Here is a 19,548-nt window from a genome sequence, read left to right on the forward strand (position 1 = left end):
ATAATGGTGTAGGAGTGTGTGGCTGTCCCTCCCTGTCAATCTCGGAAGAAGGCCACACCCCCTCACTCTCAGGTCCCTCTCTAGGCAAGGATTACTGGAGGATTAGCAGTCTCTAAACTCCTGGCCCTCTAGGCAGGGCCAAGTGGCAGGTAGACCAGGGCCCTGGCTGCAGGCAGAGCACAGCGCCACACAGCCCAGGGGCTCAGGCAGACAGCAGACAAACGCAGGCCTCTTGACCTAAGGTGGGGAGGCTGCCACCCCAGGGGTGGGGTTGCAAGGGATAGGGGAATCTTGGCCAACCCTACTCCACCAGGTCCCAGCCCAGGGTCTGCCACTGGGTCAGTGGGGATCCTACCACAACCAGAGTACAGTCTGGTGTCCCTGAGCTACTTCCTACACGCCCCTCGTGCTGTACCTGTGTCTTGGGGTTGTCCTGGCAGTCCCAGCAACTCCTCAGTGTCCCTGGCATAAGGCAGCTGTGGCAGCTCCTCCGCGTCCTCGGTGCTGTCAAGATCTCTGTTGGGCTTGAGCCCCAGCAGCAGGCGAGAGGCATCCATCTCCTCCAGTGGCTCCGGATCAACTGAGCTAGAGAGCCCGCCCTTTATACTTCCTGTCCCGCCCCTCTGCTTCTGGTGGGGTAGTTGTGGGTGTCCTGGCTCCATCCAGGGCCAGCTCCAGACCCCAGCGCGCCAAGCGCGCGCTTGGGGCAGCATTTTGCCGGCAGGGCGGCAGGCAGCTCCGGCAGACCTTCCGCAGTCATGCCTGCGGAAGGTCCACCGGAGCCGCGGGACAGGTGGACCTGCCGCAGGCATGACTGCGGAGAGGCCGCTGGTCCCGCGGCTCCGGTGGACCTCTGCTCCACCGGAGCCGCGGGACCAGCGGACCCTCCACAGGCACGTCTGCAAGAGGTCCCCCGGAGCTGCGGGACCGGCGTGCTTGGGGCAGCCAAATTCCTAGAGCCGCCCCTGGCTCCATCCATGAGGGAATGGGCAGTGGTCCCTCCTTGGCAATCTCGAAGGCCACACTCTCTCACTACAAAGGGTATTAATACAGGATTTCTAATTATGATACCAGTGCAGTTCCTCCTTCATTCCACCACGTTAGCCCTAGCTATTATCCATGGTGTCACTGTGGTAGAAATAATCAATCCCTGGAACAGCAAGGGAAGCAAATGTTGTATCCTTCCAGACTGGTGCACTATGGACCAAATTCTGCCCTCATTTACATGGGTGTAAATTCAGAAATACTCATCACTGAAGAGCCTCCAGATTTATACTGGTGTAGCTGTGATCAAAATCTGGCCCTCAGAAAAGTGACTGTGTGAAAATGGTCAAATCGACTTTCTTCACTGACCAAACTGGTTCATGACTCTTAGCAGTTCAGAGCCACCACCATGACTGGAACTGGAACCTGTTCTGTTTCTGGCCTCATCAACAGAGTGCCAGCTGCAGAACTGTTATTACTGGTGATGCTGTACAAGCCAAAAGACCCCCGAGAGACTAACAGTTTGCAGGGCTGGAGGTTAGATAGACAGTATGTGAATTGAGCAAATTTGATTGAGAGGCACTGGGAGATGATAATTATTGAACCCCACCATGCCATTGATGCTGTCCCTTTTCAGAGTAGAATTGTATGTTCAGAAAAATCAACTGCAAGGCAAGTGCCTGCAGAGGCGCTGGAACAATTTGTACGGTGCGGGTGCTGAGAGCCGTTGAACCAAACTGCATATGCCCCTTCAAGCTGCAGCACCCCTAGTTCCAGCACCTATTTGTGCTTGTGTTATGGGCAATGGGGCGCAGTTGGCGGAAGATGAATGCAAACAATGTGCTACAAAAAATATTTAACATGATCCAAATAAATGTGAGTTGGTAGCATTCCATGGACATGAGCACCAAACTGCTTTGCAGGAGAAAGCCCCAGAGATTCAGCTGCCAGGATACTCTTAAAGCTGGAGCTCATTCTTATTCATGAGATTTGCAACTGTCATGAATAATTCATTAGCCTGGATTTAGCATGATCTTCTCTGCCATTGTACAGTACTAGCCTGCTGGGTGCTGCATGCCGGCTCTGGTGATTGGCTCCTCTCACTGGGAGTGACACAGTGCTCTATTGTGGGGCCATATTTCTACACAGGGCTTCTCTTCTCTGTAGCTGTTGCATGGTTTGAGGAGGATCATTCAGGCACTAGCTCTGCTGTTTTGTGTTTGCAGGTACAGTGTGAACAGTGGCTGGCAGTTACTCTGGCTCTGCACTGGCCTGTTCCCTCCCAGCAAATCACTGCTGAAACATGCCCAGAAGTTCATCGAGACTCGTCAGAAAGAGACCCTGGCTCTGGACTGCAGCCGGAGAATTCAGAGGATAATGAGGTAAAGAATTGCCAAGCACAAGAGTTCAAAAATCATGAGTCAGGCCCCCAAAGGTCCTGAGATGGGGTTAAAAATCATGAGGTTTTTTTTTTTAAAATGACAATTTTGGATGTTTTCTTTGCCTTCTGAATTCAGAGCCATTAGGGAGCACTCCAGTCACATTCACAACCATGAGGGCTAGACACTTTTAAATGGAAGCTGAGATTCTCACAGAATCACATAACTCCAGGAGCTGGGGCTTTATGAAAAATACCAAATATTGTGAGACTTGTGATAAAATTGCAAGAGTGGACAACACTGAGATTCCCTTTTAGGATTCCCCGGATCATACAGAAATCACCAGATTTCTCTTTCCCCTTCAGTTGCAAATGAGGGTGTGTTTTGATTCTGTGGTATCCAGACAGTAAACTCAGTGTATGCCCCCTTCCTCATTTGCAGGTAAAATGTTGGGTTAAATTCACTGATGGAGTCACACAGTGTGTAAATATGGCTCTGTGAACCAGAACCATGCTGAAAGGAGTAGCAGCATCTGAGTGGGGCCCCATGCAGCACACATCCTGCTCAATAGAGATGCCAGATGCACCAGTACCTTTCACCTTGCCGCTGCCTGGTCATCTACACCAATGCAATCCTCATTCTCACTGGGTTGCGTTACAGTTACACCCATTCTGCACTGGTCTGAGTGACATGGGGGCAGAGCAATAGGGTATCAGGCTCATAATACCTCTGGTGTACGGAGGGGGCAGGGTGCTTAGGTATACAGCAGGTACAGAAATCCTGCTCTGCAGCCAAAAGCTGATGCATTGTGAGAGGGAAGCAGGGCTGTGATCATGCCCTGCTTCACCCTGACATGCACCCTTTTCTAGCAGGAGCATTGTTGTCAGCATTGGTCTGCTTCCCTTATCGCCCCAGAGCACTAGCAACCCCCTGGGGACTGCTGTGGGTGCAGGCGTCTGTCCTCTGCGTCTGAGCCCCTCAGAAAAACCACAGGAGCTGAGAGCAAAGCCCAGATACAACAAGCGGGAGGGACTGAAATCCTCTTTTGATTGGTGTCATGAACGTGACAAGGGCCTGTCATGGAAACTGAAGTAGCTGGTGGGATCAGGTGAGCTGAGGGGGAAGGTCTCACTGGTTTTCTCCAGAGCTGCTCCGAGTTACCTGACCTGGCACCTGGCACTGCAGCGAGCTGGTGCTGTGGCATCAGGGTCAATCAGATCTGTGGCTTGACACGTCTGTATTCCACGCCATATGAACATACGTACGTTTAATTGTCTCACTCTCTGGAGTGGCTCAGGACAGTGAGTGCCTGCCTGAGGGCAGACTGTCTAAAGCAGGGCAGACACCCCAATCTGATGTGATGTTCTATAATTAGATTACACCAAGCCAGTAACAAATGTGAACTCCTAGGTCACTATAACAGTCTCACCAAGGAGTCACAAACAGGCCTCGGAGACTCTCCAGTCTATCTTGCCACCCAGACAAATTTGACTTAGTGACAAATGGTCACTTACACCAAAAAAAATCACACCACATTCAGGTTGTTTCCAGTCCCACTGACCTTAGATCAACTGGCACCTAGATTCTACACCAAAGAGAACGTCTGTAGCCAATCCTGTAATAAACTAGCTAAAGGGTTATTAACTAGGAAAAAGAAATGAGTTATTTACAGGTTAAAGCAAGCAAATATATACACACCAATGAGTTACTGTCTAAATCCTAAGTGGGCCAGAGTTGTAGTAACCTGTCAATTCAAAGTATCTTTCAGGGCGGACCCAAGACACAGCCTTGGGGAGCTCTGGCTTCAGTTTAGAGTCTCTGGCCCTGTCAGTATTCAAACAGCCAAAAAGATGGAAAATTTTCCTGTGACTTTATTTCCTTCATTCAGCTCCCAAGTCCACAGGATGAGCTTCCGAGCAGGTAGCATTTCCCAGGTGTGATAGGGCCATTAACCAACCCTTTGCATTGCATGCTCCTGGATGGCCCATCTGATTTTGACAGTCCTTCTAGCTGGGCAGCAAGGAGAAAGGGGTTCATCACAAGCTCAGGGCAAATATTTTCAAAGTTATAACACATTTCCCTATACCACAGAATACTGACATTGCAAGTGAGATTAATGCATGCTGCAACTTACAAGCATTTCATAGAGTCTGAACACTAACTACATTCTTATAAGACTAATACCTATTTTGAGCAAAACTAACATATAGGTGAACGAGGCTGGTCTCCAGCTATGAGTTTGTTAGTTCTTAGTGAACGGCTGCAGCCTGGGCAAGAGCTGGTGCCTGGCCTGCCAGTGTCAGACAGCTTCCCCCTTTCCTGGCTGGTGTGAGATCCTCACACTCTCCAGCCCCAGTTCATCCTGACCCTGGTTGTTACAGCTGTTTGTTCCAAAGAGACTTTCTTCCCAACTGTTTCTCCCTGCAGATCTTCCAGCTTGTCTTCCCCCCGTCTCTAGTCCCTTCCCCCGCCTTCTCTGGCCCAGACTCAGTCGGAATGCTAACGTGGCTGCTTTGCCCGCTCCCAGTGGGTGGCATTGTACAATTAGGGGAAACGCTGCTGCAAAGTGAATTTGTCTTTAAATTTACTGACCAACACCAGGGCGGGAAAGCTATTCATTGCCTTGTCTTCTGAGGGGACTGAAAGTCTCCTGCCTCCCCCCAGAGTCACAGAGTGTGCCATCCTTCCACGGGGCACTGCTCAGCTAGACGGAGTTTCTTTAGCCGGGAAAGGCAGCTTTCTATTAAATGAAGACGGCCTCCATTAAGTTGCCCAGAGAGTGGGAGGGGGGTCCCAGAGCGTGTATGTTTCAGAGGCTGTTTCTTCTCCTGCTGTTAAAGATGGCCAGACACTTCTTCCCTCGCCATGGCCTGTCTGCTCTGTCAGTGCTGATTCTTCTCCCACCAGCCCATGGGGAAGGTGGGCTTCCTAAGACTCCCCTAAACTCTGGGGAGGGGGAGCCGAGCTGGGCTTCTGGTCCTCCAGGGCAGCATCTTCTTGCCATGGCTCCTGGGTGGGGAAAACCAGCGCCGGCGTCCCAGCAGGTGCTCAGGGTACCTTTCCTCCCCACCTAGGGTTACCATACATCCAGGCTTTCCCAGACATTGCCTCTTGTTTGATCCTCCACACTCTGTCCCAGCGGATTTTTCAAATAAGAGGTAATATCCGGGTGTTTTGGGGAGCAGACCTAGTCAATCCTGATTGGTCCCTCCCCATCATCCGCAACTGAGTGGTCCCTTGCAGCTGCCAGATCCCATCCACCCAGGCTCTAGTTCTCAGCAGGGAGGTGCTAACTGATGACTGGTGCTGCGTTCTGGGTCTGCACCAGCTGACCTGCCACCATGACGGACAGTGATGCTGCCCCACCACCTTGAGAGAGGCCCCAGATACCCCCTCCCAGTACTCATACAGAACCGCTCCAGCACCTCCCCAGGTACCCCTCCCAGTACTCATGAAGAACCGCTCCAGCACTCCCCAAATACTTCCTCCAGCACCCCCCTAGGTACTCCTCCCAGTACTCTCACATACCCCTCCAGCACCTCCCCAGGTACCCCTCCCAGTACACACACATACCCCTCCAGCACTCCCCACATACCTCCTCCAGCATCTCCCGAGGTATCCCCCCCACACTCACATATACCCCTCCAGCACTCCCCACATACCTCCTCCAGCATCTCCCGAGGTATCCCCCCCACACTCACATATACCCCTCTGGCACTCCCCACATACCTCCTCCAGCATCTCCCAAGGTATCCCCCCCACCAGGTACCCCTCCCAGTACTCACATATACCCCTCCAGTACCCCCTCGCTCCCTCCCGCTCCAGCAGTGTCCTCTTTTTGGGATCCTGAACCATGGTACCTCTTTCCCCATCCCTTAGGTCCCTAGGGAGGGGAGATTTCCTAGATCAGGATGCAGGGAGAAGTGGCCCTTGTAGCTCAGACCAATGTTGCTGCTGCTGCTCCTCTTCCTCGTGCTGCTGCTGTCTGACTCTAAGCCAGGCAAGAATGACTGAATCCTGGTGAGCTGAACAGGCTCAGATGGCTGGCTCGTATCAACAGCTGTGCTGTTAAGCAAATGTTAGGTTTGGTTTTCCCCTCCTTAACTGAAATTCCCTTTTTACTAAATTAGAAGAAATGAGGTTTTAAAAACACCAGAATAACTCCGTTCGCTGGGTCAGAGGCCAGGCCAAATTCTTCTCTTAGTCACTCTGGGTCCCCCCATCCCACGCTTCCTCATTGATCTGGCTGGCCACAGCAAGCCTGGTCTGCCCCACTTCTCCCCACTACCTGAGCTACTCCACAAAGTGCAGGAAACAGAGAAAATAGCAGCACCCTAGAGTAATGGGCTAGCTTTGTCCCTCCTGTGCCTCTGTTGAGGTCTGGACTGAGTCAGACCCAGCTCCCCTTACCTTAAAGTGTAGCTCTACCTGCAGTGTGACTCTGAAATTGGCATCGTGGAATACACTTCTACCCCAACCCTGCTCAGCTGACAGGTAAAAACATAATGCTTCTAACAGCCCTTCCAAGCTGGGAGCTTACTGGCACCTGCATCGTCAGCTGTTTTAAAGATTCTGCATTGGAATCTCAGTTAAATTCTTTTGACGATGTGTGAAGCAGAATAGAATCTCTCTCTCTCACCATTGTCTCGCAAACAGGAGGAAAAAATTATGTTAGCCATTAAAGAAAGGAGCTAGGATGCCGAATACACACAAATGTCATTTTTATCTAGCCACTTTGCAGAGTAGAATGGCTTTTTAATGGATGCTCCAATCAACCCGCACATCCTTGCTCTGTTAATATATTTAACATGCTTTAGGGCCAGAGATGGAGTGGGAAACTCTCCTTTCCCAAAGCCAGAGTGCTGGGGTCTCTGCTTCAGTTTAATCTCACTCTGCAGATCCCCAGGGGGATGAGTGAATGCCCAGCTCTGAAGTGCCTTGGGTTCTTGTTTTCCAGGAGCGGCTCTCGGAAGTGGGCTCCCCATAACGTGGAGGTGGAGGCCATCCAGCAGAACATCACCAAGATCTCACACAAGGTTTCCTTCCCTAACAATACAGAGCAGGTGAGAACTCCCTCTTTTTCCCACCCTTGACTTATTTGATTCATGTTGGGCCACATTTCAATGGAGTATGGTGCTGCTGTGTGCAGAACAGTGGCTGAATCAGACTCTTCATTTGGTTCATAAGATCTACCTAGACCAGTGGTGTGCAACCTGTGGCCCACGGGCCGCACGCAGCCCATCAGGGTAATCCGCTGCTCCCATTGGCTGGGAACAGTGAACGGCGGCCACTGGGAGTTGCAGGGGGGACGGGGGGCTGTGCCTGCGGACGGTCAGTCAATGTAAACAAGCTGTCTCACAGCCTGCCAGCGGATTACCCAGATGGCCTGCGGGCTGTAGGTTGCCCACCACTGACCTAGACCCACAGAGAGTTCTGAATTGTCAGCGCAGCTGAATCTGTTGCCTCTAAGCACCCCTTTCTTCCTAGTGCATTCCATCAGGGCCTCTGTTATGTTTTAGGTGTTTGAGGTGGGAACAAACACCAGAATCCGGAACCTGTGTCAGACCATTGCCTCCAAACTGCAGCTGAGCTCCTGGGAAGGATTCAGCCTCTTTGTCAAGATCGCAGACAAGGTAACTCTGCTCAGGTGCCCTAGGATGGAGCATGGCAGGGAAGCCTGACCTATGAGGAAAAGCTAAAAAGACTAGGCATGGTTAGTCTGGAGAGAAGAGGATGGAGGGGGGAGCTGATAAGTCATCAAATATGTTAAGGGCTGTTATACAGAGGATGGTGATCAGTTGTTCTCCATGTCCACTGAAGGTAGTAGTAGCAATGGGTTTACTCTGCAGCAAGGGAGATTTAGGTTAGATATTAGGAAAAACTCTCTAGCTATGAGGATAGTTAAGCACTAGAATAGGTTTCCAAGGAAGATTGTGGAATTCCCCCATCACTGGAGGTTTAAGAACAGGTTGAACAAACACCTATTAGGGATGGTCTAGGTTTACTTGATCCTTGAAGGCCTTCCGAGGTCCCTTCCAGCCCTATGTGTCCCTGACTCCATGAAGGTGCAAGGTGGTTTAGGACCTGTGGTCTCTGTGGGTAACATCCCTATGTGAAGAGGAGTAGTTGGGAACAGCAGGGGAGAACATTGAGGACCACACTCCTGTATCGGGAGGAGAAAGATCACTTACTGCACACTGCTCTGTTCAGATCCTTTTCATGCTTAGGGTCAGACCCTGCAAGGTGTTGGCATGTAACTCCAGCTGGCTTCCATAGTGATGGTGGGTGTTCAATACCGCCCTTGAATTAGCTCACCCCCCAAAAGCCTCTCTGGCTCAAGCAGAAGCAAGGCTCTTGGCACTGACAGTCCAGCAGATCTTCCCTCTCCTTCTGGTGCCATTTAACCTCTGTGCACCAGGAGCAACAGCTAGTCTGCAAAGCACTGAGCTCCAGGGGAGAGGAGCCCTGTGTCTGCCAATATTGCAGCAGCAGGAGCTGGCGGAGAACAGGGTAGGCAGCTTCCATCTGTGTTAAGGGCAAGCAGCCAGGTTGGAGGGAAGAAAAGAATAAACCAGGTAAAACTCCAATGAGAGAAGGACACTTCCATTAGCCTTTCCCCTACTCCCCCCAAAAATGTCTCCTCATTTCCCTTTGCCTCTGATCCTTCCCTTCCATGCCTGTGCTTTCACTGTCTGTACTGTTGGCAGGGACAGTTCAGGCCATATTGACCTTCACCGTCTCTGGGTGATGCAATTTCCTTCCTCCCATTGCTCTGCGTCTTGCAGGTGATCAGTCAGAATGAGGCCGACTACTTCTTTGACTCCTTACGGCAGGTTACTGACTGGACTCGGAAGAACAAGCCAGGGAAAGATGGTAAGGAAAGGGATCTACCCTTGGTGGCTGTGTTAAGCTGTAGCAGAGTAGAGGGTGAAAAGCAGGATCTGTTAATCCTTTGTGAACGTCTGATTGGTGTGCTGGTAAAACCCATTTCTGGCGTGGTGTTCGTGTGCATCATTGGTGTCGCTTGCCATGGTACTAGGAACCAGCTGACCTGGGGCGGCCAGGACAGGGCTGTTAAAGACACTGGAACTGGTCTGTATATGGGTAGTGGTGGCTGACTTTGATACCTTTGAGTTTCTGCATCTGTAATGTGCTGACTCATGGATCTGATGATTGCAAGTTACAGTCTGGGACTCGTGCATTGCCAGACCCAATGTCACCAGCTACACACATCAAATATTACACAGGCTCTCAATATAATTCAGTTCTTTGCTTCATTAGCAGCTTGTTACATGGATTATTCTGGCAGCCAATTTAATATCTGAGCCCATGTTATCTTGTTGTATTGTTTAGGGAAAGCATTTATGGGGTTAAATCTGATTATAATTCTCCCCCTCCCCCACTTAAGCTTGTAGTTCTAAATTTGGGTGGAACTCAAATTCCACCCACTCTTCTTGCTAATTTCTCCAAAGAACTGGGGTCAAAATTGCCAAATGTTACCACTAACTCAGTTGCTCGTTTGGAGATACCTGGGGCCCCGTTGTCTGGAGCGCTGAGCAGCCAAGCCTGTTGACTTGGGGCTACCAGGAGATGTGGCCGCTAGCACTCGGAACATCAGGCCAGAGGGGTCAAATACAGGCACCTAACATCAGCATCTCCTCTCACAAAGGCAGCTGCCAGTGAATGCTTGGTAGGAGAGGTGACAGGAATTGCTCACTGTGATGGGTTAGGATCCGGACATAATACACACAGCCAAGGAGCTCTGCCATTTCTTGCCACTCCACGAAGCAGTGTACCCATGGGACTATCATTCCCTTCCCTCCATCGCATCAGCTCGCTCCCATTGTAAAACTACAGCGACTGACAGTAACAATAGTGCAGGCTTCATTTGCCAGTATCTTTAACATTATTTCTAAAAATAAATCAAACCTACAAAGTACAGTAGCCCGGAGCCATGTGGACCCATCAGAACTGGCCTCAGGGGACAGAAGCATTGACCCAAAAGGGCTACAGTTCCTTAGAGGATGACCGGGGGAGCACTGACAATGTTGTTGTTCCTGTAGGGGTTGCTGTGGCTGTGGCTTACCAGGTGTACTTCATGAGGAAGCTATGGCTGACTGTAACTCCCGGGAAAGACCTGAAGGCTGACTCCATCTTTCATTACCACCAGGTAACTACGTCTCTAGGGAACGGCCAGTAAAGGAACTCATGTCATGCAATGTGATCAGGGCGATATAGTGGAGAAACCAAGCCCACCGGAGTACTTATTTCTCCAGCTCAGACAGGGCAGCCACCATCATAGCTCCAGGGGCACAGACCGATTTTAAAACACATACTAATCAATTTGGCATCTGTCAAATATAAATTTACCTTTCAGGGCTGGACTTTTCCGGGGGCTTGATCTGTGAGGCCTGCATCTCCATGTCACAGTCTCTGCCTGGCTTGGCCTGTATTGGCTCCAGACCATTCTGCACAGATTCACTGCTTATGCCTTCCAGGAGCTGCCCAAGTATCTGCGAGGGTATCACAAGTGCTCCAAAGAGGAAGCTGTCCAGATAGCAGGGCTGATTTATAAGGTCCGTTTTGACAAGGACCGATCGCAGCAGGCAGCCATCCCCAGGATGCTGAAGGAGTTGGTGCCAGACAATCTGATCCGAGCGATGGCTCTGGAGGAGTGGAAGAAGGTAAAGGCCCCTACACCTGTGCTGGAGGCAGCCAGCCGGTCCTGCTCCTCACGCTGCCGCGGCTACTCTTGTACATGCCCAGCTCGGGGAGAGCGAGCGCCAGGATGGCTCCTCCAGCTGGTAGTCAGGCCACCAGCTCAAACTGCAGCCGTAGCCTGTTCCTGCTTATAGCCAGATTTTGCATCCTCTAAATAATCCTCTGACATGTGCCTGTGTCCCCAGAGCTGCTACGCTGAGCTGTGTAGTCATCTCAGAGACCACCCTAGATACAGGCGTCGACTCCGTGGGTGCTCTGGGGCTGGAGCACCCATGGGGAAAAATTGGTGGGTGTGGAGCACCCACAGGCAACTCCCCACCCTGCCCCCCCACCCCAGCTCACCTCTGCCTCCGCTCCGCCTCCTCCCGAGTGGGCCACCACGTCCTGCTTCTCCCCCCCCCTCTCCCAGCACTTGCGCCGCGAAGCAGCTGTTTTGCATGGCAAGCCTGGGGGGGGGCGGGAGCGGGAGGAACGTGGCCCACTTGGGGAAGAGGCAGGGCCAGGACGGGGATTTGGGAAGGGATCCAATAGGGGCAGGGGGTGGGCAGAGTAGGGGCAGGGGGCACAAGCACCCACCAGCACCAACAAAAGTTGGTGCCTGTGACCCTAGACCTCTCCATTTTCCGTGTCTACCACGGCTGGATGGACGGACAGACGGACACGCAGTTAGGAAATGTCATTGGATTTGAGGGTTAACTTCATCCACATCAAAGCCGGTTCACATAATCAGCCTTTCATGGGTAGCCAGTTATCATGTAGCAGCCAGAGGCAGTAGACACACTTCTGCGCAATTCATAACAAACAGGACAAAGACCCCTCAGCCCCACCAGGCAGACAGAAGGGTTGGATGGCTGCTTGTCAATGCACACACCCTCTGCTTCCCTGCCAAGAGGTGCCAGGGCACAGCTTGTCCTACCCATTTGTATAGGGCAGGTGAGACTTGCTTGTGGAGGCAACAGTTCCCCTGTGTTTGACTCCCACCTGACTCAGCCACCCCCTCTAGGGCACCTGCTTCTGCAGGGTCTCATCCAGCCCCCTGGAGAGAGGACAGACAGGAACTGCTGGGAGCTCCCCCTCCCCCTCCCTACATGAGCTTCACTTTCTCTGCCCCAGCCCAGGGGAGGAGGAGAACTGGGAGCCCGGGGTGTTGTTTTCCACTGTGCTGCCTGGAGGCCCAGCTAGGGAAGCTGCTGTGCCAGGTGACCTTCACTCAGGCCTGGTGAGGAGCTGCTGGTCTGGGAGGATCTTCAGTTCCCATTGCTGGAGTCCAGGGCAGGAACCTGTGTAAGGGGAGCTGCTGGGAGATTTCCACCTTCCTTCCTCGTGGCAGCTGCAGGAGACCCCGGGGCTCCCCCATTCCTGCAGGCATAGGTGCCCCTTGCTGCCTTGGGGTGATGTGGCTACGTGACTGATCCTGCAGTGCGATGGGTGAGTAAATGTCTGCAGGACAAACCCTGGGTGGGAGAAAGCCTGCCCCCACTCCGTCACTCACTGGGGTGCACGTGTCCCTTTTCTATACAGAATATCATCAGCACCTACAGCAAACACGAGGGCAAAACAGTGGACGAGGCCAAGGTTGCCTTCTTGAAGCTGATCCACCGGTGGCCCACGTTTGGGTCAGCCTTCTTCGAAGTGAAGGTGTGTCTAGCCGGCTTCTCATTCCGCGTGCACTAATGGTTCTGCCAGGGGAGCACCAGGTGGGGTGTGCTCATCTGCCAAATGGGAAGCTATTCCAGCCCCCACCCCTCCTGCCACCTGCAAGAGAGGGGGAGAGACTGTGGGAACACATTAGTGAAGGAAAGCAAAACTCATTTCCTTCCACGCGGTGAGGTTCGTGGTCCCGGCCCTCTTGTGGGAGCGAGTCAGTGGTCTAGTTCCAGCTCCTGGGAGAGCTTTGGCTCATGAAACTCCTCTGTCCTGTTCACCACTCTTGTTCCAGTGAAACATAATTGTCACAGGGGGCCATGGTAGCACAGGGAGAGGTGCCCCCTCAGGTCTACAGGGCCACTCCCCATGGGGGTGCTTGAACTGAATTCTTGGTTGGTAGGAACCAGTGCAGAGAGGAGCACAGGGGGATGTGTTCGGTGACTGGGGTCGGCTGCAGCATTATATATTCTTTGGAGCCCCATGATCATGTAGGTGCCTCCCTAAGCCCTCAACACATTTTGGTTTGTGCAGTACCAGGAAGGGTGTGCCGCAAACCAAAGAGAGAGAACTACTGCCTGATAGCCCAGAGCTAGCAAACTAGATCTGCCTTTAAACAGCCATTGTGCAAGTCTTCAGTATGGTCTCAGAACAGTCACCCTTGGTAATGGTTGCATGGCACTTTCTGAGCTTGTTGCCTCAGTGTTAATTTGATAGTGACAGTAAACAACATTGGGGAAAGTTGAAGGTCTCTCTGCGATTAATAGGAATCTTCATTCACCTCCCCACAAACACTCTCTTATTTTGTTCCTGATCACCAGCAAACCTCCGAGCCAAGTTTCCCAGACATCATACTGATTGCAGTCAACAAGCAAGGAGTCTCGCTAATACACCCCAAGACCAAGGTAAAAGTCACTTCTCCAGTGCCTCGGGGAGGCTGCAGTCTGGCTCTGTGGGAAATGCAGGCTACCTCAGCTTGGCAGCTCTAACGAGGGATCCTCTCACTGGCCGGGCCCATTAAGGAACAAGGGATAGGACCTTCTACTTGGACCTTAGGAGACAAACAGAGCCCCTATCCATTTGTTCTGGGAAACTGAAGGATGGGTTGTCCCCAAAATCACCGCTTGGGATTAGAGCTGCTGTTCCAAAATAATTCAGGCAATTGCTACAAGCAATCTCTGCCCGGGAAAGGAAAGACCTAATGGCAGCAGTAAAGGGGAGTGGTGGCAAGAAGGCTATGTGATGAGGAAGGAGCAATCCCCAACTGAAGGAGTATGGCCAAGTGGATGGAACGGATAGTAAGGAACCAGCTTTCGGGAATTAGTAGCAGGAAAGCTGAGTTGTCTACAGGACAGCAAATACCTAGGATGGAAAGAGACAGGTAATCAGAGTGTAGGCCTGTCAGTGTAGTTAGCTCTATCAAGCCTGCAGAATAGGGCCATGTCTACACTGCAACTGACCTGTGGCTGGCCCTGCTCAGGTGATTTGGGCTGCAGGGCTATAAAATTGCACTGTAGATACTTGGGCTGGAGTAAAGGCTCAGAGACCCCCACGTAGGGAAAGGGTCCCAGAGCCTGGGCTGCAGCCCAAGCCCAAACATCTTCACTGCAATTTTATAGCCCCACAGCCGGAGCCCAATTCAGCTGACCTGGACCAGCCGCAGTGTAAAACATACCCTATAAATTCTTATTGTGAATGTCACCATGTTGCTTTTTACAAAAAATAAAGGCACTGGTGTATCCAATGGCTTAATGGCTACTAACGTAAGCAGCAGCATGGCATGGGAAAGGCTAACAGTGAACAGCCTTCCAAAAACCCAAAACCTCAGGGATCAGCTGCTCTGTGCAGGCAGGGAGGATTATGTTGCACTGCCGTTTGGGGCATGAGCTGAATTCAACAGCTGTGTGCCAGTCCCTAACAGAAAGCGCTAGGAGATGAAAGGATACACTTGCCTTACTGGAGTGCTTTCTCTAACCCAGCACAAGCTGTTTTCCTTCCAAATTGTTGCACTGTTTGGTTATTTATGTCTCTTTCTGCCTGCAGGACATCTTAACAGTTTACCCCTTTAATAAAATCTCGAACTGGAGCAGTGGCAGCACATACTTCCACATGACAATTGGGAACCTGGTGCGGGGAAGCCGGATTCTGTGCGAGACATCTCTGGTGAGGAGCCTCACTGTCCCATACATGTTCTCCTCCTCAGTTTTCCCTTTCTTCTTATGTCTATAAGCATCACAGATACCTGGTGTAAGGATGCTGATGTACATGAAAACAGCCAGAAAAGGAAGGATACAGTGTAACAGGGCCGCTTTCGTTCTGCCTGTCTCAATCCACAAATTACAGAGACCCTTTTGCTGATTCAACACCCTGGGCAGTTTATTTACAGTTGCATCCCACCATCTTCACAGGATGCCTAGGCTGGTTCCCAAGCAGAGGAGAGCAATCTCTCACTCCCTCTTACTGCCTGCTTCCCCCCTGTGCTCTTCCTTCACGTGCCTATTTGGGGGCTTTTGGCTAAGGGCTAATTGGCCTTTCTGCCCTGCCCCACCCACAAATTAGGCACCGCCTTGCATAGTCAGCTCCAATCCACTTTGCCTGAGTGGGGCTGCTGTGAAGAGTGCTGACTCAGGCCTTTAGACCTAGCCCTCTGTCACAAGCACATTGCTTCCTGCCATGGCTGGCTTCAGGCTCGATGAAGGTAACAAGAGCTTTCTTCTCACTCCCTGCAAAAACAGTAATTGTTCTTCCAGCTTTACTGACCAACTGTCTCGCGGGTCAGAAGCAGGTTGGTGCTCTATGGCATCAGCTGCAGTGGAAGAGTGAGTGATGGGTTGAAGCCAAAGTGAAGGGAAAAAAGTAGCACTTGCCCCTGTTCTGCCAGCAAACCAAGCTTCCCCTCCCCAAGACACCAAAATGAGACTCCACTCACCTAGATCTTTGTAATACAATTACAGCCCCGTGCTTTTCTCAAATACAAAATAAAATGAAAATCAATATATAAAAAACCCCACATCCCGCAGTGGTGGCTCCTGTCCCAGGGGGCTGGGCCAAGCTCCCCACTCCAGGCATTGTGACCTGGTGCATGGAGTTGCAGTGCGGCTCAGGTTTGTCCTAGTCAACCCTCCATTGTGACCAGGGAGGGCAGCTGGGTCAAATTTGAGTGAGTGGTGTTGTGACCCCTCCCTAGGGCTTCCTCCCCCTCCTGGTAAGTGTCATAACACATGTCATAACACATGCATCTGACAAAGTGGGTATTCACCCACGAAAGCTCATGCTCCAATACGTCTGTTAGTCTATAAGGTGCCACAGGACTCTTTGCTGCTGTCATAACATAACACAAAAATCCTGAAAGGTAATTTATAAAAAAAAAGAATTTCATGGGATTCTAAATATGATCGTCCTTTTCTGGCATGTTTTGATCAGCAGCAAAATGGTTAGCAGTACTGAGACCTTGTCATTAGATTTCAGAGTCAATGATCCACTTAAATGAATGGGGCAGTCCCATTTCTCCCAGAAGTCTTGTTTCAGGCTGTCTGCAAGACCCAGGCAGGTATCACTGCATGGGTTTATAAGGGCTCGTATTGTTAAGATTACCTTGGCAAATGTAAGGACTAGTGACTTGTATATGAAAGCTGAGATTCTGAAACACAAGATGGCAGCCCACAGTGTAAAACATTAGTTTGCTAAACCACTACAAACCAACCCTGTTTGATCACTGGACCAGGGATCATATGGCTTCTTGCAGTGTAGGCAGCACTGCTTTCAATAGTGCTACTGTGGTATCTGAGGACTCACCAACTGGAGACATGGGAAAGAATTATCTGAATGACGTTACGAACTGGGAGAGGAGGTAGACATAAGGAACAGGTACAGAGGGCACACTGCTTGGGGAATAACAACTCATGTTGCCAGCTGGCACCTTCTGGAGTTCTTTTCAAGAGACTAGGTTAAAGTTTCTCTCGCCTACAGGGTTACAAAATGGATGACCTGTTGACATCCTACGTACAGCTGCTAATGAACGCTGTGAACAAGCAGAGGAATCCCCGCCTCCCTGCCTGAGGGTAGAAGCCTGCGATTCATACCTGTGCCAAACAGCCTCCATTTCATATCCCAGACCAAAACCCCTTTTAACACTGGTCCTGCCAATTAACCCTCTAATCACACCCATTCTTCAGTAAGCCACGCTGGTAAAGTACTGCCACAGGGGAAGCATGAATGAGCACACGCTAGCTAACATTTTAAGCTCTCCTGTCCTAGGCCCAATGGACAAATTCAATATGGATTATAAACATCGCAGTGTTTTCCTGGATTTCAACCTGGACATGGCCCTCAATTAATACATGAAAAAGCACTCTGAAAACCTCTTCGGCTCTATTATGGTGTCCTCCATTCTGACAGGGACATGCCCCTCCAATTCCTTCCTCCTAGCAACATAAGGGCACATCATTCAGTATACTCCCACCAACTGCACAAGCTTCCTGAGTGTCTCTGTCAAAGAGAGAGATAATGTTACTTTTTCAACACAACGGAGAGGTTCCAAGAGTGGAGGAAAAGCCAAGCATTTCAGTAAAATATTCAATGGTAGAAAAACGGAGAAATTTTTCAAAAAGCGAGAGGCTGCTTTTCTTCAGTCTTCTAGCATTAGCATACTCTAGTAATAGCCATCCTATTCTGCTATTATGGGAGAAACTGCATCGCTCCTGGACAGCTCAGGCTGGTAAGCCATACTGGGCTTTGCAGAAGGGAAGAACCATTTCTGCTATAACATGGTTATTGTCTGCTGTCTTGTTGCCTTAGATAAATTGTGAGCTAGTGCACTTCCTTTTGTGTCCCCTTTGGTAACTGCACCTGGGTGTCCCCCAGCCTTTCTTTTTCATAAGGAAACAGCAGAGTGCTCCCCAATATGCATGAACACACACTTATTCAGGCTGTTATTAAGGACTGATTCTGCACCCTTACACTGACAGCTCCCTATAAATACTCCTCAATGTGAGTCAGTGTTGCACAGGACTGAGCCTATAACACACAGAACTCTTTTGAAAGAGCCATTTTCCTGCTCTAATGAAGTGCTCCTAACATGGAGCTATGTAGACATTCTTTCAGGAGACAGAATTCCAATTGGTTAATTTTATTGGTTTTCATTTCTCTTGATCTTTCTCCAACTTCCTGTTTGGCAGACAGCTTGAATGGTAAAGCCTGATTCAGAGTTTGTTCATCACATGCTCCTCCATAGACAACTCCTGTCAGCAAGAGAGAACTTTCTCACAATAAGAACTGCTCAGAGTTCAAAAAGCCTGGGAGGTAACCTTGCTCCTACACTGCTTTCCAGTACTAGAAGAGCAAATACTTGTCCTTCCCAAATCAGAACCACCCTCCTGTGACCACAGTGACATGTGGTGCTTTTAGTGCATTTACACCAAGTTCCTTGAGGCATGGTTTGACAGTGCTGGAAAAGCAGTGCTGTTGAATCTCTCGTTCTAGTTTGCCAATGTATGGACAATGGGCTTCGTTGTCCCCTGGACGTCTGTGTGCAACACAGCCATTAATGGGAGGATTGTACATGCACTGAAGAGAGAATAGGGCCTCAATATCTCTATGCATCTAAATGAGTGCCACACTTTTCAGAATAGTTGATCTTTTTGCGACCAGTCAGATATTCCCAATGCAATGTCCATTGCCAGCAATGGATGCTTTGAGACTACCAATGTCAAGGTGTTAATGCTGACATCATACCTTTGAATTCAATTTAATTAGATGTAGTATCTGAGAAATGTTTTATACATTGACTCTGTACTGAAATCTTTGCAGCCAAACTATTCTGTTTCCTGTTTTTAAATAAACTGTTGCAGATCAGTGATGACGACGTGGTTTCTTTCTTCCACAAAAGTCTGGCGAGTGCTCTCCCAACCTCAGTATAATCTGAAAACCTCTCCAATAGCTTATACTACCTCTGCATTACTACAGCATACCATTCAACACTGAGAGCCGGAGTCCAACCTAGCTACATGACATCTGTCAGACACAACAGCAGTGCCTCCACTGCACTAGAGCATTGATGAATACATCACCCTCTAACCAGCTTGATCAAAAATGTTTCAGCAAAACATTCTTGTCATAGACTCACCCTCCTGAAGAACCTCCTCATGGCAAGACCCAGCACTGCAGCCCCTCCACCTCACCTTCCTCCAGACTCTGGTGCTCTGCGTGGTGACTTAGTCCTATGGCCAGGTCACACCAAGAGTCCCATCCCTTCTTGGGTAACAACGTTCCAACTCAAAACACAGAGGAATGAAAATCCTGGGCTCAATCTTCTGCAGATTCTTCACTCATCTCCCGGGCTCTGCAGAGTTCTCCACTTCATTACTGAGCAAGGCCTCCCAGAACTTTCTCCTTGGAGGTCCAGTTTCTCACGAGCTGTTAACTCTCAGGGCTTTTTCCCTGGAGTCTCTCTCTGCTCCCAGACCTGCTGTAGGAGTCTCCTTCTCTCCAACTACCCTCTCCCTTCAGGGACAATCCCAGGCTAGATACTTCCAGCAGGCCCCTCTGTGGTTCCTTTCCCAGAGAGGAAGTTCCAAACTCCTCCCTCCTGGATCTCCTGCCCCTATTGCTCTGCACTCCTTCCTTTATAGGAACCACCCAGCCTGGATATGTATCTAATCCTTAATTACTTGTCTGTCCTTCAGGTGCCACAGAACAGGCTAGTTGTCCCTGCCAATGTGGGATTTATAATATCATCACAATTCTGAAATAGGAATGTGGCTAATCCTTGGAGTTACTGAATGATTCACCCTGGGTCACGTCAGAGGTGTAGATCCAAAGG

The 19,548-nt window shown here is 50.4% G+C and overlaps 1 protein-coding gene across 1 annotated transcript in view; it reads left to right on the forward strand.

The window, feature by feature from the left end:
- The window catches only part of MYO7B (myosin VIIB), an 83,934-nt gene extending 65,386 nt beyond the window's left edge, over positions 1-18,548 (forward strand). Inside the window, exons 40-49 of the mRNA XM_045030719.1 lie at positions 2,211-2,366; positions 7,321-7,426; positions 7,883-7,996; positions 9,149-9,236; positions 10,427-10,533; positions 10,862-11,047; positions 12,606-12,722; positions 13,550-13,633; positions 14,772-14,891; positions 16,698-18,548. Of these exons, the coding sequence (XP_044886654.1) occupies positions 2,211-2,366; positions 7,321-7,426; positions 7,883-7,996; positions 9,149-9,236; positions 10,427-10,533; positions 10,862-11,047; positions 12,606-12,722; positions 13,550-13,633; positions 14,772-14,891; positions 16,698-16,787 (1,168 nt within the window). The 3' untranslated portion in view covers positions 16,788-18,548. The remainder of the gene's footprint in view (positions 1-2,210; positions 2,367-7,320; positions 7,427-7,882; positions 7,997-9,148; positions 9,237-10,426; positions 10,534-10,861; positions 11,048-12,605; positions 12,723-13,549; positions 13,634-14,771; positions 14,892-16,697) is intronic.
- The last annotated feature ends 1,000 nt before the right edge of the window (positions 18,549-19,548 follow it).

The sequence above is a fragment of the Mauremys mutica genome, chromosome 9 (assembly GCF_020497125.1).
Source record: "Mauremys mutica isolate MM-2020 ecotype Southern chromosome 9, ASM2049712v1, whole genome shotgun sequence".
Taxonomy (NCBI): domain Eukaryota; kingdom Metazoa; phylum Chordata; order Testudines; family Geoemydidae; genus Mauremys; species Mauremys mutica.